The following is a 20,765-nucleotide window of genomic DNA, read 5'->3' on the forward strand; positions in this document are numbered from 1 at the left end:
CCAAGCAGTGAGGTAATCCTATTCTTTTCAGGACATATCTAAAAACAAACAAACAAAAAACCTGCTGCTGCTTTCTATTTTCACAAAAACCTGCTCCAAGGCTCTCTTGTTTTTACTTCTTGTGCTTTCTCTCTCTGAAGCTTCACTGCTCTGGGCTTCCTCCAGTGTGGTGGGGGTCTGGCTTGAACCTGGGTCCCACACATGGCAAAGGAACGCACTGTTTAAGTGAGCTGTTTTGCCAGCCTGGCTCTCAGTCTTTCACTGGGAGGTTGCAGCAACCTTTTGACTTGTCTCCCTGCTACCCTTCTCAAGCCCTCGTGCAATTGGTTCCCAGGGAGCAGCCAACATTGTCTTTCCAAAACATGGATATGTCCCTCTGCTCAGTGTCTCTATGTACCAACCCCAACGCCAAGGAGGCTATGTCTCCCCCCAGGTCTTCACTTGGGTAAACACTTCTCACCCTTCCCCTTCGGTTCCAATGTCAGTTCCTTAAGGAAGCCACTTCTGACCTCATGGCTGGCTCTGCTCTTCCTTCTCTCAGTCCTGGGGCCTCTCCTCTGAATTTAGCAGGGAAACATCCACTAACTAGTCAAATCTGCAGACATTCTACAAACTCCTGAGCCCTCCCATTCTAGGCCCTGGGGATGTCAAGATGAATACTATGCAATTTCTGTCCTCAGTGGCTTCACAGTGCCATGAGGAAGACTGGCATGAAACAGGGGTTTTCAAAAGAGACAAGAAGATGGTGTGACAAACAGGTGCCACAAGAGGGGAAGGACAGATAGTCAGGGGTGCCTGCTTCCAGAAGTGACTACTGGTGGCAAGGATAAGTGGGACTGAGAAAGAAGCTTCTCCTCCTTCCTTTTCCTTCCTTCCTTCCTTCTTTCCTTTCTTTCTTTTTTAAAACTTTTTAAAAAAATTATTTTATTTATTTATTTTCCCTTTTTTTGCCCTTGTTTTTTATCGTTGTAGTTATTATTATTGTTATTGATGTCATCATTGTTGGATAGGGCAGAGAGAAATGGAGAGAGGAGGGGAAGACAGAGAGGGGGAGAGAAAGATAGACACCTGCAGACCTGCTTCACTGCTTGTGAAACGACTACCCTGCAGGTGGGGAGCCGGGGGCTCGAACCAGGACCCTTATGCCGGTCCTCGCGCTTTGTGCCACCTGCGCTTAACCCGCTGCGCTACCGCCCAGCACCTTCCTTTCTTCCTTCCTTCCTTTCTTTCTTTCTCTCTTTCTTCCTCTCTCCCTCACCCTCTCCCCCCCCCCTTCTTGTTTTATCCAGAGCACTGCTCAGGATTATGGTGGTGCTGGGGTTGAACCTGGAAATGCAGAGCCTCAGGCATGACCATCTCTTTGCATAACCATCATGCTATCCTTACCACCCCCACCACCTCCTCTTTGTTTTTCTGGGGGTGGGGTGGGGAAACTTTCCTGGCAAAAGGAACTACATGCTTAAAGGATGGAAGAATGATTTGGGGGTGTGCAGTGTGACTGGAAAAGTAAGTGGTAAAGAAGCTACTGGGGTTGGGGGGCGGGGACGCACCTGGTTGAGTGCACATGTTACAAGGCACAAGACCCTCAGTTCAAGCTCCCAGCCCCTACCTACAGGGGGAAAACGTTGCAAGCAGTGTTTGTGTGTGTGTGTGTGTGTGTGTGATAGAGACAGAGAGATGACAGGACTGAAGCTTCCTTCAGTGAGCCAGGGGCCAGGCTGAAACATGGGTCTTGATCATGTGAGCTGGGTGTGTCTTTTTTTTTTTTAAAGAACTTAACAGTTTAAAAATTGTTTTATTATCTTTATTTTTTTTTATTGGACAGAGATAGCCAGAAATCCAGAGGGACAGAGAGACACCTGCAACACTGCTTCACCGCTTGCAAAACTTTCTGCCTGTGGGTGGGGACTAGGGGCTCAAACCCCGGTCCTTGAGCACTGTAACATGCGCTCAACCAGGTGCGCCACCACCCGGTCTTGGTGTGTGGTCTTTATAAAATAATTCTGGTGGTCTGGGAAGTGGCACAGTGGCTAAGTGGCATTAGATTCTCAAGCATGAGGTTCTGAGTTCAATCCCAGGCAGCACATGTACCAGAGTGATTGATATCAGGTTCTTTCTCTCTCCTCTCTCTCCTATCTTTCTCATTAACAAATAAATAAAATCTAAAAACAAAAAAGAAAGAAAATATGGACCAGAGGAATCAGAAGAGCAAGGAAGCAGGACAACGCCAAGAGCCTACTGGTGTAGATGAGTACTGAAGGGGCCCTATTTGGGATTTGGCAGGACCTGGGGCAGGTCACCAGGACTGGCTGCTGGAAAAGAGGGAGGGAGTGAGAATGATCCAGGTGCCTGTACCTCCAAGGGGAGAAGTCAGTGGGAGTTGCCACGCCCAGACCACTACAGCGTTCACGCTGCCTACTGCCTACCTGGTGTGCTCACTGGGACCTCATCCAACCCTTTTCCCAGAGGAGCAGGTGAAGGTCCAAGAGGCAGAAGGCTGCCTAGAGAAGCCGAGAGTAGGCAGAGAGAAGAAAAGGGAAGTTGGATCAGAGTCTGGGTGTGATGGGGTTTCAGAGAAAGTGGTATCTGGGGTTTCTTCAGGCTCTGGAAATTCCACTGTCTCTGCCTACTCCCTGAGATCCTGGAAATCCTGGAGGGGACTCTAAGAGTTTTGAATCTTTTAAATTTTTTTTATTCCCTTTTGTTGCCCTTGTTGCTTTATTGTTGTAGTTATTGATTTTGTTGTTGGATAGGACAGAGAGAAATGGAGAGAAGAGGGGAAGACAGAGGGAGGGAGAGAAAGATAGACACTTGCAGACCTGCTTCACCACTTGTGAAGTGACCCCCGTAGGTGGGGATCTGGGGGCTCGAACTGGGATCCTTATGCCGGTCCTTTTGCTTTGTGCCACGTGCACTTAACCTGCTGTGCTACCGCCCGACTCTATGGTTTTGAATCTTAACAAAATTTTATTGGGAGTCGGGTGGTAGCGCAGCACGCAAGGACCAGCATAAGGATCCCGGTTTGAGACCCCGGCTCCCCACCTGCAGGGTAGTCGCTTCACAGGCAGTGAAGTGACCCACTCTGCCACGTTGTACACTTGAGACTTCAGGGGTTAAGGAACTCGCTCACATTCAGTTACAAGAAGGCAGAAGAAGGATTTGAACCAAGGCTTGACTGACATCAGAGCCAGTGCTTTTCACTTCTGTGCTATATTAAGCCTGCCGACCCCCTGGCTGATTGGCTTAGTGAGGGGAGGAGGCTTTGTGGGGGATTTGCTCACAGTTGGGGAGGCTGCCCCCCTCTCATATCAAGCAATGGGAAAGGGTAGTGCTGACGTCAATTGTTGCCATGGTGATGCAGCAACCCTTTCCCTGCTGTCTCCTTGGTAACCTGGGGGGTCCATCTGTACTTCGCCCCCTCCTTCTAAAAGGGGGTCCCTTAGGGAGGGGCTGGCTAATAAGATGTCTGAGAGAGAAGTGGAGAAAGTCAGTGATTCAAGCATCCTCCTTCTTTTGGGCCCCTCTCCACTCCTCAGGGCCAGGAGAAGGAAGCTGGGACCTGGGGGGGGGGGGGTCGTGCTTTGGGGCCGAGGGATAGCTTTACCCTCTAGGGTGAGGGAGGCAGCTTTGCTTTTCTCACCTGGGAATATCCCTGACAATACTCCCCACCCCCACCCTTAGCTTCTAGGCTCCTGAGCAGAACCCCCTGGGAAGCTGGGCCAGAGAGAGGCAAGTGGGATTCCCCAATCCCTTTCCACAGTGGGACATCACCCAGCCCATGGGGACAGAGCCGGCTGGCTCTCTACTGCCCCTTGAAGCCAAAAGCAGGAGCAGCAGCCACCTCTCTTAATCATGAAGTGCTAGCTGTGCCAGAGAGCCCTGCCTGCTGCTGTAGACACGTGACTTTTCGGCAATCTCCCAGCAGGTGTTGTTAACTCCACTTTATAGATTGGAAATGGAGACACAGAGAAGGTAAGTAACGAGCCCAAGACTACACAGATAGTAAAAGGCAGAGTCAGGATTCAAACCTAGGACCTGGATTTAGGCCAGTGTCTAAAAGGAAAGAGCAAGAAGAAGCTGAAGCTGCAAATGGAGAGTGAAACAACTCAGTTTGGAGCCAGTCATGCTTTCTGTCACCTACAAGACAGGTTCAAGCTCCAGCCTTCCTCACTCTGCCTCTTTTCTGTTTATTCTCCCCTTTGTTTTTTAATTGTTGTTGTAGTTATTATTATTGTTGTGATTGATGTCGTCATTGTTAGATAGGACAGAGAGAAATGGAGAGAGGAGGGGGAGACAGAAGTGGAGAGAAAGACACCTGCAGACCTGCTTCACCGCCTATGAAGCCACTCCCCTGCAGGTGGGGAGCCAGAGGCTTGAACTGGGATTCTTATGATTCTTATGGTCCTTACGCTTTGTGCCACGTGCGCTTAACCCGCTGTGCTACCACCTGACTCCCTCTATTTATTCTTCTGCAAGTGTTCAAACCCCTGCTTCCAAGCTGCAGGAGAAAAGCTTCATGAGTGGTGAAACAGAGTTGCAGATTCTGTCTGTCTATTTCCTTGCCTTCCCCTTTCCTACCCTCCATCCCCTGCTTTCCCTCTTTTATCTCTCAAATTTTCTTCAGGCAAAGGCTGGGTTAGAAGGTAGGGACTGTCCCACAGGGGAGCAGGGGTGTGTCTGGGGTGGGGCTGAGTTTCATTTGCAGGTGGGTGGTGAGTTGAGGTCCCACTGGCTTTAGCCACTGAATCTCACCCTCAGATGTCACCTACTGCCACCCCCCCTCTTAATTTATCTGTCCTGTCAAATAGTTAAATAAAACTTAAAAAAAAAAGATGGTTCAAGCCCCAGCTCCCAACCTGCAGGGGAGGTCTCTTCACAAGCAGTGAAGCAGGTCTGCAGGTGTCTATCTTTCTCTCCCCCTCTGTCTTCCCCTTCTCTCTCCATGTCTCTCTGTCCTATCCAACAGCAACGACATCAGTAACAACAACAGTAATAACCACGACAATTGGGGGTCGGGCGGTGGCGCAGTGGGTTAAGCGCATGTGGCGCAAAGCGCAGGAACCGGCATAAGGATCCCGGTTCGAGCCCCCGGCTCCCCACCTGCAGGGGAGTCACTTCACAGGCGGTGAAGCAGGTCTGCAGGTGTCTATCTTTCTCTCCCCTTCTCTGTCTTCCCCTCCTCTCTCCGTTTCTCTCTGTCCTATCCAACAACGAATTGCGTCAACAAGGGCAATAATAATAACCACAACAAAGCTACAACAAGGGCAACAAAAGGGGGAAAAAAAATGGCCTCCAGGAGCAGTGGATTCATGGTGCAGGCACCGAGCCCAGCAATAACCCTGGAGGAGGAACAAAAAAAAAAAAAAATAACCACGACAATAAAACAAGGGAAACAAAATGGAATAAAAAAATAAATATTAAAAAAAAAAGGAAAAATGGCCACCGGGCGCAGTGGGTTAATGATGTAGACACCAAGCTCCAATGATAACCCTGGTGGCAATAAAATAAAATAAAAATAGGGGATGGGGGATATAGCATAATGGTTATGCAAACAAACTCTTATGTCTGAGGCTCCCAGGTCCTGAGTTCAAACCCCACAACCACCATAAGCTAGAGCTAAGCAATGCTCTGCCCCACATCCCGCAAAAAGAACCTTTATAAAACACAGATAAACAGGGGGCTGGGTGGTGGCACACCTGGTTGAGTACACAGTGTTACAGTGTACAAGGACTCAGGTTTGAGCCCCCTGTCCTCACTTGCGGGCGAAAAGATTTGTGAGTGGTGAAGCAGTGCTGCACATGTCTGCCTCTTCCTGTCTCCCCCTTCCTTCTGAATTTTTAATAGTCTCTATCCAATAAATAAAGATAATAAAAAAGTTTTAAAAAAATAAAGGAAGTGAGGGAGGTAAGAGAAAAAGGAAGAATGGGAAGGGATTTGGTATTTTGGGACTTGTAGGGTTCATAGAGATCATCTGATACCTTTTTTCACCAGTGAAGAAATGGGTCCAGAGAAGAGAATGCCTGCCTGCTTGAGGCTTCTTGGTTGCTATTGCTAATTCATGTGAGTTCCATGAGGGCCAAGGACTGTATCTGTCAAGTTCACTGCTGAATCCTCAGTGCCCTTCTTAGGCCTGTCTGGTTAGACTCCTGGGACAAAGCCTGAACTTGAACCTAGCGCCTAACTCCTGGTCATACCGCCCAGGGATCCTCATTGCCGTGGAACAGAGATGATATACTTGCTCCCAACACATCTATTCACCCTCTTAGGCTTCTTTTCCCCTCAGGTACTGAGGGGAAAAGCTGTCTGCACAAGCTGTCTGTACTCCTGGAATACTTTCTCTCCATCTCTCTCTTCTTTAAATATATTTTTAAATTTATTATAGAGACAGAGAGACACCTGCAGCCCTGCTTCACCACTTGTAAAGCTTTCCCCCTGCAGGACCAGGGGCTTGAACCTGGATCCTTGTGCACTGTAAGGTGTGCACTTAATTAACCAGGTGCACCACCACTTGGCCTCTGCTTTCTCTCCATCTCTATCCATACTTTTATGATGATGCTGATTCTGCCAGTCACTTGCCATGCTTGTTCCTCAATATGGGCTTACCTATGGCTCTGTCTGGGCAATTATAGCCTCCCATCTCCTGGACAGTGATAATTGACCCAGAGTGTGTAATGGGACCGAAGATGGGCTAATCAGGGGCACAGCAAGTGGCTTAGTGGACACACCACATGCCTTGACCCCTGGTACTATCATGGGAACACTATGAACAGCAACAACAAAACTTAATAGATGATGGAGTGGAGTAAGTCTCAAAGGTTTTTTTTTTTTTTTTTTTCTTTTCTTTACCAGAGCAGTACTCAGCTCTGGCTTATGTTGGTGGTGTGGGGATTGAACCTGGGACTTCTGGCATGAGAATTTCTATGCATAACCATTATGCTATCTACCCTCACCCAATCAAAAAAAAATTTTTTTTTTTTTTTTTTTTTTTACCAGAGCACTGCTCAGCTCTGGCTTATGGTGGTGCAGAGGATTGAACCTGGGACTTTGGAGCTTCAGGCATGAGACTGTTTGCATAACCATTATGCTATCTACTTCTGCTCCCCTTTTTTCTTTTTAAAGATTTTATTTATTAGAAAGATAGGAGAGAGTTAAAGAACCAGAAATCACTCTGGTACATGTGCTGCTGGGGATTGAAATCAGGACCTCATACATGAGAGTCCAATGCTTTATCCACTGCACCACCTCCCAGACCACTTTTTTTTTTTTTCCCCAAATGTATTCTAAACGACTTTCTCCCCAGTCTTTTTCTGGTCCCACTAATCCTAGAAGAAACCAGAGTTTATGGTCTGGGAGATGGTGCAGTGGATATAGCACTGGACTCTCAAGCATGAGGTCCCGAGTTTGATCCCTGGCAGCACATGTACCAGAGTGATGTCTAGTTCTTTCTTTCTCTTTTCCTATCGTTCTCATTAATAAATAAAATCTTAAAAAAAAAAACACCAAAGTTCAAGGTGGATGGCCATTCCCTAACTACCTCACCTCCGACAAAGCCAGAGGGGAGGGTCACAAAGATTACACAAACGAGGCCCAAGTCCGTCTTGGCTGAGTGAATTGGGTCTGCTATAAACTGTTCACTCCCTTCAGTTGAAACTCTTTCTTCCTTTCTTTTTCTTTCTCTTTCTTTCACCAGAGCATTGTTCAGCTCTGGTTTATGGTGGTGCAGGGGACTAAACCTGGGACTTTGGAGTCTCAGGCATAGAGGCTCTTTGCATAACCATTATGCTATTTACCCCTGCCCTCCAGTTGAGAGTCTCCAGGCAGGCACAGTTAAGTGATTTTTGCTCAAGAATCAGGAAGACGGCTGGCAAAGTGATGAGGGCCGGACCGAGGTGAAATAAAGGCTACCCCCCACCCCCCACCCACACACAAAGCGCAAGCCTCTGGTCTGAGATTCCGAGGGAAGCAACGGAGCAAAGGGAGACGCTATTGGACTGGGCAGGTGGTGGTGGGAAAGTCTCTGGGCCAATCGGACGGGATAGACTCACACGGCCAGCCGGGAGTGGAAAGAACAGTTTATGCTGTGCTTTATTAAAATGTGCATCATTCTTTTATTTAAAAATGTGCATCATTGTCTCGTGCTCGGCGAGCGCGACCTCAGCGTGGTGGCCCCCACGGGCCTCGTCCCCGTCTGCCGGCTTTCAGGTGGCACGGGCCCGGGGGCTCCCGCCCATGGCCAGGTAGACGTCGATGGGCACGTGCAGTAGCGTCAGGCAGTGGCAGCCCGGGCAGCGGCGAAGCGGCCTGGGGGTGCGGGGCGCGACAGACAGACAAACGGCGCTGAGGACAGGGTCCAGCTGGGGGGACATCGGGGCGAGCGTCTGGAAGCTGTCGGTCGCGGGGCGGGGCGGCGAGTCCGCGGTGGAGGTTGGATGGGGCGGCGCCCGGGTTTGGCGGGAGCTGGGGGGCAGGGGCAGGGGCGGGCCGCCGCCGGCCTCACCTGACCGGGTTATGCTCCGTAGCTACCGGCTCCGGGCTGTCCTGGGACTCAGGGGCGGCGGCAAGACCAGGGGAGTCTCCGGCCTCAATGGGGAATCTCCGACCCTGCGGGGGCTCCTGGGCGCTCATGTCCAGGCCCCGGGGCGCTCTGCGCGGGGAGAAGCGGTCAGGCAGCTCCGGGGCCCCCCGCGCCGCCCCGCACCGCTCACCTGCCGGAGGCCGAGGCCGGTCCAAGGCTGGAAGCAGCTGCCCGAGCCCTGGCCGCGCGAGGACGCTCCGGTCCGGGCGGAGCCGGGCTGGTGTCTGCGGCGCGTCCGGGCCCGGGCGTCGGGGGCTGCTGCATTGTGACCCGGGGCCGGCGCGCTGACCTCACAGAGCCCGTTCCTCTCGCCGGGGAAGCCCCAGCCGCTTCGGGACGCCCCCGCACCTAGCGCGGCCGCGAGCCGGGGGCCGAAGGGCCCTGGCCATGGCGCATCGACGCGGGACGCCGTGGACCCCCAGCCGGCCTTCCGCGGGGCGACGTCTAGCGAGCGGAGCCCGGGGCCCCGCACCGGCTTCCCGCGCCGAGTGGCCCCTTCTCTGGCCGGGCGGCGCGGGGGCGCGGAGATGACTACCCGGCTTGGTTTGGGGCTGGTGGTGGTGAGGACAGGTAGGGGCACTGCCCATTTTGGACAAGGGTCACACAGTCTTTACATCATAATTGGACGGGAGATTTTAAAATGTCTGGCCCTCTCCCTCTTCACCACCGCGGCGGCTGCTGTGTCCAGACGGAGAATGTGGTAGCGCTGGGAGCGGCTGCGGATGAAGTCCTTGGGGGGAATAGGAGCCGACCAAGGGCGATGGTGGAGTAGAGCTGCCTCACAGAGGCAGCATGAGCTGAGAGGGTGACAGGAAGGAAGGAGGCGCTAGACAGCATGGAGGACTTTCTGCTCTCCAATGGGTACCAGCTGGGCAAGACCATTGGGGAAGGGACCTACTCAAAAGTCAAAGAGGCATTTTCCAAAAAACACCAAAGAAAAGTGGCAATTAAAATTATTGACAAAATGGGAGGGCCAGAAGGTGAGCCGGGGCCCCTTTGGAGGGCTGCATGAGGTGGGTGGGTGTGTCCTTTTCAGAAGGATGATTCCATCCTCCTTAATTTGGAACCAACTAGGGAGAGAGAGGTAGAGGTAGCGGGAGGAGGAGGGGAGGGAGGAAGGGGGGAGGGAGAGAGAGAGAGAGAGACTATGTGCTGGGATGTTCAGGAACACCACTCTTCCAAAAACTCGATTAAAAGTGTCAGGGGAAGGGTTCTCAGAAGCAGAACCCAGACCTGCTAGGGCTTTTCCTAATCCAGGCACAAGTCTTTGCTGTGCCAGCAGTCATGGCCAGGGTTACATAGGGCAGTAGCTGGTTATCAAGGCAGACTGAGATGGAACATGGAATGGATGGGGGTGAGGGGACCTGGTTCACCATGCTGTGGGCAAATTATGCCTCATAATTTGAGTTCAATGGCTTAAAGCACTTTTAGGCCACCACAGCAGCTCCTGACATGGGCAGATTGTAGACATTATGAAGTAAGGGGGTGGAGAGATAGTTCACCTGGTGGGGGAACTGCCTTGCTATGTGCTTGGCCTGGGTTTGAGCCCCCAGAATGCTCCATAGAATACTACACCACTGGTGGGAGGTCCAGTGCCGTGTTCTTTCCCCTTTGTCATATTTGAAGGGCTCTGCCTGCAGTGAAGTCATGTATGTACAAACCCATCTCATGATAAAAAAGCAAAAAAAAAAAAAGTTAATGAGGTGAACATTCTTTGTAATGTCTCAGTAGCTAGACATTTAAGACTGTTAAAGGGAACCAAAGAACAAGACCTAAGCTTGCTAGGTAGACTGCTAGCAGACAGGACCTGGTCTGAGAGTGGATCAAGTGTTAAAAGTTCCAAGCATGAGGTCTTGAGTTTTATCCCTGACAACACATGTGCCATATAGTGATATTCTGGTTCCCTCTTCCTGTTAGTTCAACCAACCAAACCAAAACAAAACAAAACAAAACAAAAACAAACAAACAAACAAAAAAACCCCAGAACTGGTGTCTCATCTTTGTAATATCTTTTTCCTCAGAGTTTATCCAGAGATTCCTGCCTCGAGAGCTCCAGATTGTCCGTACCCTGGATCACAAGAACATCATCCAGGTATATGAAATGCTGGAGTCTGCTGACGGGAAAATCTACCTGGTGATGGAACTGGCTGAGGGAGGTGACGTCTTTGACTGTGTGCTGAATGGAGGGCCGCTACCCGAGAGCCGGGCTAAGGCCCTCTTCCGTCAGATGGTTGAGGCCATCCGCTACTGCCACGGCTGTGGTGTGGCCCACCGGGACCTCAAATGTGAGAATGCCTTGTTGCAGGGCTTCAACCTGAAGCTGACCGACTTTGGCTTTGCCAAGGTGTTACCCAAATCACGCCGGGAGCTGAGCCAGACCTTCTGCGGCAGCACAGCTTATGCCGCCCCTGAAGTGCTGCAGGGCATTCCCCATGACAGCAGGAAGGGAGATGTTTGGAGCATGGGCGTGGTCTTGTATGTCATGCTTTGTGCCAGCCTACCTTTTGATGACACCGACATCCCCAAGATGCTGTGGCAGCAGCAGAAGGGGGTGTCCTTCCCTACTCATCTGGGCATCTCGGCTGAATGCCAGGACCTGCTCAAGAGGCTCCTGGATCCAGACATGATTCTCCGGCCTTCCATTGAAGAAGTTAGTTGGCATCCATGGCTAGCGAGCACTTGATAAAAGCAATGGCAAGTCCTCCCCAATAAAGTAGGGGGAGAAAGCAAATTCAAAAACCCGCTTCTAAAATGGTGATATATATTTTACACTTTAGGTTTACTTACCCTAGAACTTACCTACACCCTCCCCAGTCTTCCTTCCTTTTTCTTTAAAGATCTTCATGGAACCAGAGGGCCTCATTCAAGCTTCCCTTTTATTATGACTGACAAGTGATTTTCATACAAAGCAAGGTGTTTAAAAGTTAAAAATAGACCCCAAAATCATAAACACACAGGGGGAGGAGAGGAGAAATGACCGAAATCAACTGGAACCACTCTTGTTTGCAACTTGCTTTCCAAATAAAAGCAGAAGTTTTGGGAATACAGAAACAAAGGCCTCTTGACTCCTTCTCTTGGTAAGAGGCCTATTGGGGGCCCTGGTCCTTTCTCATCCTAAAGGTAAAACTAAGTCTGGGATAAGTAGGGGACTTCTCAGGGTCCCTGCTATTCACCCCCAGGCCCCTTCGGGTTCCAAGTAGGATGTTAACCCCAAACGTGGTTTGTGTCCTGCCCCTGCTTCCAGATAGTTGCTGCAGGGGAGAAGAACAGACCCCTAGACAACTTACAGCTTCTGCTGAATCTCTTTAATGCTGTTAATGGCAAGTCTGGAAAAGGTTCAGGACAAAGTTCTTTTTTTCTTTCTTTTTTAATTATAAAACTAACAGCTGTTAGAATCTTTTTTTTTTTTTTCTTTTCCTGGCTACAAAATACTCTGGGGAGATGCATTATAATTTAAAATATACAATATTGCACAAACAACCAAAAGGTTAATTAGTCTAAAGAAATAATTACAAAGAGAAAAAAAAAATCCCATCCCATCGAAACCAAAAAAAGATTCAGCACTCTTTACATCCCACCCTCACTGAAGGTTTGATGTGGATGTGACCATCACCCTCTTGGCATCCCTGACCACGATCCCTTTAAATCACGAACACATCAGACTCCAAGAAACACCAGAGCAGCACTGTGAAGCACCAGGGCCTCCAGGGATTCCTGCAGCCCCTCATTTCCCCAAGAGTGGAAGGTGAGAAAGAGCCACAAGGACTGGTCTGTCTGTACAAAGGAGAGCTTTTGCAGAAGCCTGACGAGAGTCAACAAGTTCAGCCCTTCTGGTTTCCTTCATGAAGCAGAAGGGTCAAGGTGGAGAGGCTGGGCTTACCAGAGCTGTAAGTATTCGGCTTTCATCACTGCTCTGTACCGCTGGTAGCTGGCGTGTGTTCTAAGCTAACTGGGGAGTCAGGGCGGGCTGCTGCTTGGACAAGGTATCCCACACCAGGCAATGCACAGGAGGGCTTGAAGTGGTCTCCTCCCTTCTTGGGGGAGGGGAATAAATGCAAGAGAAGACTCTTGCAGGTGGCACAGCCGGGCTAAGGACTTGGGTGCACTGACATGAAGAAGCCCCTGGGTAAGAAGGGGGCATACCAGCCTGGACTGGATGAAAGGAAGGAGGTGTGGGAACTCAGGGTTTGGTCTCTAGATTTTGAACCATAAGGAAGGTTTCCAGGAATGAAAAATAGCTGAGTTGGGGAGATTCCCCAGAGAAGCAAATGCCTCTTACCCATTGGGATAGGAATCAGAATTTACTCACTATCTCTGTCTAGCCAAGGACAGGTGACATGGTCTTCCTTGTCTGCCTATGACGAACAGAGTGCGTTTTCTTAGTTGCCTTCAAGAGACTGGTGGGGGTTAGCTTCTGTCTATACAGGAGAGGGCTGAGAGCTACCCTTTGGGACTCCCCATCAAGAGTATCCAGGAACAGTGGGTGTTTAGCAGAGAAATGTAGGCTCTTCTGGTGAGGGGGGTAGGTTCCCTTCCCCTTAAGTCATCGTAAGGTTGGCACAGATCAGAGTTCCTGACTTGGATTTAGTGAGCCTCTTCCCAGATGTAAGTGGAGGCCCAAAGGTCCAACAGGGTATAACTCAGAATCTGTGCCCAAAGTTCTTGTTGACAGAGGTCATTTGGGGGACATTCTCAAGTGTCTTCCGAGGCTGGGATGAGACGAGCAAGGGTGGTGGGAGGTGCTGTGGGTGGGGGAGGTGCTCATTCTGGCTTCCCTCATTCCCAGTCCTCCCACTCTACGTCTTCCAGCTGCAAACAGGAGGGGATAATGGAGAGCACAAACACCATTACTTCTCTGAGTCTAGCCCAGACCCAGCCTCCCCCTGCAGCCTCCATTCTAGGATAGCCATCCCCCCACCTCCCTCCCTCCCTGGGTCATACTCCACTCCTTATGAAAATGACTTTCTGGAGCCAAGCTGTCTTCAGTTTAAGGGGTGTGTCTGCTGCTCTGATAGTTCCAGACCCAAAGAAAATGCTTCTACCAACCAGCATTTGACAATAAAAGGGAAGCCATGTCATTGGAAACCAAGGCAGTCAATCCTTTAAGGAGAACTTGTCTCTTGCTAAGCAGATAAGAATACAGCCCTAAGAGGCAGAGGACTTGAGAATAATACTAGTTGGAAGCAAGGGTGGCACTGGGCTACAGGAGCCCACAGGGTCTTCACCAGGGCATCTGGCATCCAGTGCCCAGCTGAAGCCTCCCCAGGCAACTTTCTCTAGGCCTATTGCTATGACAGATTATAGAAGGACTATGTTCAAGTATATCATGTGTCAGCGCTTACAGAAGGCTGCGGGGTCAGGGAGATAGCAGTAGAGAGAGCACAAGACTTGTATATATGAGGTCCCAGGTGCAATTTTTGGCAATGTATATGTAAGAACTGGTGTGTTCTGGTCTCTCTCTCAAAAAAAAAAAAAAGTTAGGGAGAGAGCTTAATGGCTGTGTATAAAAAGGGGCCATGGCGCACCCAGTTAAGTGCATATAGTACTATGTGCAAGGACCTGGCTTCGAGCCCACACTCCCCACCTGCAGTGGGGACACTAGGCAAGCAGTGAAGCAGGTCTGCAGTTGTCTATCTTTCTCTGTTCCTCTCTATCTTCCCCTCCCTTCTCAATTACTCTATGTCCCATCGAATAAAATGGGGAGAAAAAAAAAAAAGGCCTCCAGGAGCAGTGGATTCATAGTGCCAGAACTGAGCTCCAGTGATAACCCTGGTGGCAAAACAAACAAACAAACAAAACAAACTGTATGCCTGCAGGGTCCCAGGTTCTATTCCCAGCACCACCATAACCCAGAATTGAGTCATGCTCTGAATTAAAAAAAAAAAAATAAAGGGGGTGTCATGGCAAAGGGTGTGGCTGCAAAGACACAGAAGCAAACAGTCCCTCGTGGCCTGATAGGGTACCATGTGCTTTCTCTATCCTAGGTATAGTCAGGTCAGTCACAGGCCAAACTAGTCTTGGGGAAGTTTCCCAGTAAGAAAAAAAAACAGGTCTTTAATGTCTAATTCATTCACTTCTTGATGTCATGCTCATGAACATGATGAAGGAATCATGTGGTCCTTTTTTGCTTTTAAAGACTTTATTTACTCATAAGAGATAGGAGGAGAGACAGAGAAAGAACCAGACATCACTCTGGTACATGTACTGTCAGGGATTGAACTTGGGACCTCATGCTTGAGAGTCCAATGCTTTATCATCTACTGTGCCATCTCCTGGACCACTCATATGGTTCTTGTATGAAGTGGAAGTTAACATTGATTTGAATCAGACATGTGGATTGCAGCCTTAGTCTTGTCACATTTAATAGCTGTGAGAGCTTCCCCCCCACCTCATCTCTTATTCAAAATGAGAATCCCATTCTTAATTTTGAGAGGTAGTGAATAATGAGAGTAGAGTAACAAGGCCTCAGTTTATAACTGAACTAACGGTTTGTGGTGGTTTTAGTAACATCTATCAGTGCTTCCATTTTCCTATCACAGCTAGTAAGCTTCCCCCCGCCAGAGTCAAGGCCCTGCATATGTGCAATTTCACAGTTCCCTGGCTGCTTTTTCATTCTGATCCCATACATGAGAAACAGATAAAGACAGATATAGACAGAGGAAGAGACAGCACAGCACTGGCGATGGTGCCAGGGCTTCAACCTCTGCTGTGTGCACCACAAGGTACATGCTCTGCCTGGTGAGCAGTATGTCCAGCGTTATGCTTATAATTCTTAACAGAGGTTCAGGCCATGAACTTGCTCTAGATCACAGTATCTTTTGCTTGGTCAGGAATTTGCTTAGGTTCAACACACGGGGACCAGGAGATATGGGGCAGGGTTTGGCATCTGTAGTTTTTAGTAGTTCCTCTGATGATTTTGATAGACTGGAACTTTTCCCATCTATCTACCTTGGAATTAAGGGGAGGCAGAACCTACTGATGACAACTGTTTAGGGCCTTGTGGGAGGTCCTGGCTCCTTTCAGGCACCCTGCCACCACAGGTAGAAATGGAGACAACTTAAAATGTAAAGGCTTTACACCCCCAGATCAGTGGGCTCACTTCTCTGTGGCCAACCAGGTACACTCACCTCCCCAGAGGCATCCACTTTGGAAAGTGCCATCTGTACTTCTTCTTCAGTCATGTCCAAGTCAAAATCCTTCTCCCAGTCTTCACTGATGTCTGTGCTTGAACCTAGAACCATGATTCACAGTGTGAATGGTGAGAAAGGTTGTAAGAAAAGGTTGTAGCTGAGGTTTATAACATTCTTTTTTTCTAATTATTTTGCCTCCAGGGTTATTGTTGGGGCTCAGTGTCGGCACTACGAATCCACTGCTCCTGGAAGACATTTTTTTTTTCCATTTTATTGGACAGGACAGAGAGAAATTCAGAGAGGAGGGAAAGATAGGGGAAAAGAAAGACAGACACCTGCTTCATTGCCTGTGTCGTGTGTCTTCTGCAGGCAGGAACCCGGGAGCTTGCAAGTCCTTGTATGGATCTCCTTGCACTTCATGTCATGTGTGCCTGACCCGGTGAGCTACTGCCCGGCAGCCCTAACATTCTTTTTTAATTTCATTTATTTTTAGATAGAGACAAATTGAGGAGGGGGGAGATACAGAGGGGAAGAGACAGAGAGACACCTGCAGCCCTACATCACCACTTGTGAAGCTTTCCCCCTGCAGGTGGGAACCAGGGTATTAAACCTGGGTCCTTGTACACTGTAATGTGAGCTTAACTGGTACATCATCACCTGGCTCCCTATGTCATTCTTTAAAAGGTGTCTGATAAATATACATCAACGTTTTTTTTTTTTAAACACACACACATTTTTTAACCATTATTATTTTTTTTACTTAGTTAATATTTATTTATTCCTTTTTGTTGCCCTTGTTATTTTATTGCTATAGTTATTATTATTGTTGTCATTAATGTTGTTGTTGTTGGATAGGACAGAGAGAAATAGAGAGGAGGGGAAGACAGAGGGGGAGAGAAAGACAGACACCTGCAGACCTGCTTCACCGCCTGTGAAGGGATTCCCCTGCAGGTGGGGAGCTGGGGGGCTCAAACCAGGATCTTTACGCCAGTCCTTGCACTTTGTGCCACCTGCACTTAACCCACTGTGCTACCGTCCGACTCCCACATACACACATTTTAACCAGAACCTGGTCAGCTCTGGCTTATGGTGGTGCTGGGGATTGAACTTGGGACCTTTGGTGCCACAGGCATGGAAGTGTTTCTGCAAAATCATTATATTATCTCCCCAGCCCCAAAGGGTTTTTACAGTCTTCTTTCAGTCACTAAAAATGGTCAGTGATCCCATTTTTAGAAATAGAGTCTAAGGAAAAATAGTGATTTCAGTAAAAAAAATTTTAGCCAAAAGGACATTCACTACAGTGAATCTCACAGTGCTCCTATAGTGATGAAAATTTAAAGAAAAAAAAGTGAGGTCACATGATGGAACATGATGTGACTTTTCCAGGTTACACTATAGAATACTTATTTATTTACCAGAATACTGCTCAACTCTGGCTTTTGATGGTGTGGGGAATTGAACCTGGAGCCTCAGGCATGAGTCTCTTTGCATAAGCATTATGCTATCTATCCCTACTGCACTGTAGAACATTTATATACAGTAGCAAACTATACAAATTATTAATTGAGAAGAAACAAGTTAATGAATAGTAGAGATATCCATTGGCTCAGAAGTTCCCAAGAAGCTGTAGGAGCCTTCTAGGAGAAATAAAACATGAGCCTTATCTCCTCAGAACATGCCATGCACATTACCAATTTAGGTCCTTTACAGGCTGTTCTTTGTCCCTGAAACTCTTCCTTAGAAATTCACAGACCACCTTCCTCATCTCCTTCATACTGTCGCTTGGATCTCTTCATCTAAATGTGGTCTACTCTAACCTTACTACTTGAAATTGTAGCCCACTTCCCTTACTCTGCTCTAATTGTTGTTGTTTTTTAAACCAGAGCACTGTTCAGCTCTGGATTTTGGTGATACAGGGATTGAACCAGGGACTTTGGAGCCTCAGGTGTAAGAGTCTCTTTGCATAACCATTATGCTGTCTGTCCCTGCCCTAGTTGTTCTTTTGTCTATCGTATTTTCTTAACTGCTGCTTAAAATACTACATAATCAAATGTAATACACTTATTGTCCAATAATAGGAATTAACATGTTTGTTTTCTTTTTTCTCTATTTTTAAATGTTTTATTTATTGGATAGAGACAGAAATTGAGAGGGCTAGGGAAGAGAGACACCTGCAGCACTACTTCACCACTTGCAAAGCTTTCCCCCTGCAGGTGAGGACTAGGGGCTTGAACCTTGGTCCTTGTGCACTGTAATGTGTGTGCTCAACCAGCCTTGGTTTTATTTATTTATTTATTTATTTATTTATTTATTTATTATGTGTTCTCAATGCCTAGAACACATAGTTTATAATCAGCAATAACCTTGGTCCCTTTCTCTAAACTGAGGTTGGCAAATTCAGCCTGCTGACATTTTTGGGAAGTAAAGTTTTGGACATAGTCATGGCCATTGTTTTCATGCTACAACAGCAGAGCTGAGTAACTGGAATAGACATGGCACACCTCAGAAGTCTAAAATATTTGTGATCTGGCCAGTCCCTAATCCTGTGGTTCTGACATCTGTCTACATTTGACAAACACTCTAGATATTTGCATTTGAGTATTAATTCTTTTATTTACTTTTGAGCATAAATTCTTACAGCAATATTGAAGACCAAGAGAAAGTTATAACTAAGAAAAAAAAACTATAAAAAACAGACAACAGGGGCCGGGTGGTGGTGCACCTGGTTGAGCGCACATGCTACAATTCACAAAGACCTGGGTTTGAGCCCCCAGTCCCCACCTGCAGGGGGAAAGCTTTGCAGGTGGTAAAGCAGTGCTGTAGGTGTCTCTCTGTCTTTCTCCTTTTCTATCATTCCCTTCCCTCTCAATTTATGGCTTTCTCTATCCCATAAATAAAGAGAAACAAACAACAAAAACAGCTCTGTAGAGATTATAGAGTAGTCGGAATTTTCCTCCTACTTGATTGGATTCATCTTGTTTTCATTTGTTAAAATGTTTTGCTTTTAATTCTTGGTTTTTAGAAATAAGCTGAGGTGCACTGCAACCAGTAAAACAAAAAACACTACAAAAACTAGTTCCTTTAAAAAAAGTATATGTAAAGGGAGTTGGGCGGTAGTTCAGCAGGTTAAGCGCAGGTGGCGCAAAGTGCAAGGACCGGCGTAAGGATCCGGGTTCGAGCCCCCGGCTCCCCACCTGCAGGGGAGTCGCTTCACAAGCAGTGAAGCAGGTCTGCAGGTGTCTATTATTCTCTCCCCCTCTCTGTCTTCCCCATCTCTCTCCATTTCTCTCTGTCCTATCCAACAACGACAACAACAATAATTACAACAACAATAAAAAGACAACAAGGGCAACAAAAGGGAAAATTAAAAAAAAGTATATGTAAAGTGGTCTGGGAGGTGGCGCAGTAGATAAAGCACTGGGTTCTCAAGCATGAGGTCCCAAGTTCAATCCCCGGCAGCACATGTACCAGAGTGATGTCAGGTTCTTTCTCTCTCTTCTCCTATCTTTCTCATTAATAAATAAATAAAATCTTAAAAAAAAAAAGTATATGTAAGGCAGGGAAGATAGCATAATGGTTATGCAAAAGACTTTTATGGGGAGTCGGGCTGTAGTGCAGTGGGTTAAGCGCAGGTGGCGCAAAGCACAAGGACCGGCATAAGGATCCCCGTTCGAACCCCGGCTCCCCACCTGCAGGGGAGTCGCTTCACAGACGGTGAAGCAGGTCTGCAGGTGTCTATCTTTCTCTCCTCCTCTCTGTCTTCCCCTCCTCTCTCCATTTCTCTCTGTCCTATCCAACAACGACAACAACAATAATAACTACAACAATAAAACAACAAAGGGCAACAAGAGGGAATAAATAAATAAATATTTTAAAAAGAAAAAGAAAAAGAAAAGTGCCTCATGGTAAAGATGGAGCCCTCCTCATCTGACAAAGCCTTTTCCTAGTTCTCATTGTCTTCCGGCTTTCCAACACTCTTCAGAAAGGAAGGAATAATTAGGTCCATCTCACAGTTGAAGGTAAGTCCAGGCCTTTGGACTGACTATGTTCTATTGCACTTGTTCAAGTAACCACCCTCTGGACCTTTTCTGGGGCTCACTGGTCTTAAAGCCCCCATTTGGTACCTGGAATATCATATCTTAAGAGTCTGGTAGGGAGTCTGGCGGTGGCGCAGTGGGCTAAGCGAACATGGCACAAAGCGCAAGGAACAGCGCAAGGATCCTGGTTCGAGACCCTGGCTCCCCACCTGCAGGGGAGTCACTTCACAGGCAGTGAAGCAGGTGTCTATCTTTCTCTCCCCCTCTGTCTTCCCCTCCTCTCTCCATTTCTCTCTGTCCTATCCAACAACGACAACAACAAGAATAACTACAACAATAAAACAAGGGCAACAAAAGGGAATAAATAAAAAATAAAAAATAAAAAAAAAGACTTTTATGCCTGAGGTTCTAAAGTCCCAGGTTCAATCCCTTGCACCATCATAAGCCAGAGGTAAGTGGTACTCTGGTAAACAAAATAAAATGAATAAAATATATTTAAAATAAAAAAAAGGAAATGATGGAGTTGAGCAGTAGCACAGCTGGTTAAGCGCACATGGCACAAAGCGCAAGCAACTGGCGCAAGAAGCCCTTAGCTCCCCACCTTCAGGGGGAGTCGCTTCACAGGCGGTGAAGCAAGTCTGCAGGTGTCTTTCTCTCCCCCTCTCTGTCTTCCCATCCTCTCTCCAAAAAAAAAAAAAAAAAAAGATTTGTACAATAATGAGGGACTCATGAAGGATGGTAATTATTATTATTATTATTATTTTTTCCCACCGCCCAATCTCCATATCCCACCCCCTCCCCTGATAGCTTTCCCATTCTCTATCCCGCTGGGAGGATGGTAATTATTAACTTTACTCCCACTCACAGATATTCTTACTGTTTAATTAGATCCCCACTTCCCAAGAGAAAAAATGGACCTAACAGTTGCTTCCAGGTCAAATAGTCAGTGGTGAAGCAAGGCACTGACAGGAGTCCAAGGCTCCTTCTAGACCACAGGTTGTCCCAGTCTTTCCTCACCTGTCC

General features: G+C 47.8%; 3 protein-coding genes and 1 long non-coding RNA gene across 7 annotated transcripts in view; 2 read left to right on the forward strand and 2 right to left on the reverse strand.

Annotated features, from left to right (window-relative positions):
- LOC132542810 (uncharacterized) overlaps positions 1 to 20,765 on the forward strand; it is a 383,400-nt gene that overhangs the window by 6,372 nt on the left and 356,263 nt on the right. The gene's annotated exons all lie outside the window — the stretch shown is intronic.
- FAM229A (family with sequence similarity 229 member A) lies at positions 8,061 to 9,092 on the reverse strand. Its single transcript, XM_007523257.3, has 3 exons — positions 8,706 to 9,092; positions 8,498 to 8,644; positions 8,061 to 8,301 (listed from the first exon to the last, which is right to left on the reverse strand). The coding sequence occupies exons 1-3, from the start codon at positions 8,837 to 8,839 to the stop codon at positions 8,199 to 8,201; spliced, it is 384 nt and encodes a 127-aa protein (XP_007523319.1). The 5' UTR covers positions 8,840 to 9,092; the 3' UTR covers positions 8,061 to 8,198.
- TSSK3 (testis specific serine kinase 3) lies at positions 9,356 to 11,306 on the forward strand. 2 transcript variants are annotated; one of them, XM_060205794.1, is made up of 2 exons: positions 9,356 to 9,436; positions 10,597 to 11,306. In XM_060205794.1, the coding sequence occupies exons 1-2, from the start codon at positions 9,433 to 9,435 to the stop codon at positions 11,256 to 11,258; spliced, it is 666 nt and encodes a 221-aa protein (XP_060061777.1). In that variant the 5' UTR covers positions 9,356 to 9,432; the 3' UTR covers positions 11,259 to 11,306. The 2 variants fall into 2 exon arrangements, with proteins under 2 accessions (XP_060061777.1, XP_007523318.1); XM_007523256.2 differs by having other exon boundaries at positions 9,369 to 9,555.
- The window catches only part of BSDC1 (BSD domain containing 1), a 34,265-nt gene continuing 24,933 nt past the window's right edge, over positions 11,434 to 20,765 (reverse strand). For all 3 annotated transcript variants that reach the window (XM_060205789.1, XM_060205788.1, XM_060205790.1), the window contains 2 exons: positions 15,703 to 15,806; positions 11,434 to 13,384 (listed from right to left, as the gene is read on the reverse strand). In XM_060205789.1, the coding sequence (XP_060061772.1) occupies positions 13,352 to 13,384; positions 15,703 to 15,806 (137 nt within the window). In that variant the 3' untranslated portion in view covers positions 11,434 to 13,351. The remainder of the gene's footprint in view (positions 13,385 to 15,702; positions 15,807 to 20,765) is intronic.

This window comes from Erinaceus europaeus, chromosome 13 (genome assembly GCF_950295315.1).
Source record: "Erinaceus europaeus chromosome 13, mEriEur2.1, whole genome shotgun sequence".
NCBI lineage: Eukaryota > Metazoa > Chordata > Mammalia > Eulipotyphla > Erinaceidae > Erinaceus > Erinaceus europaeus.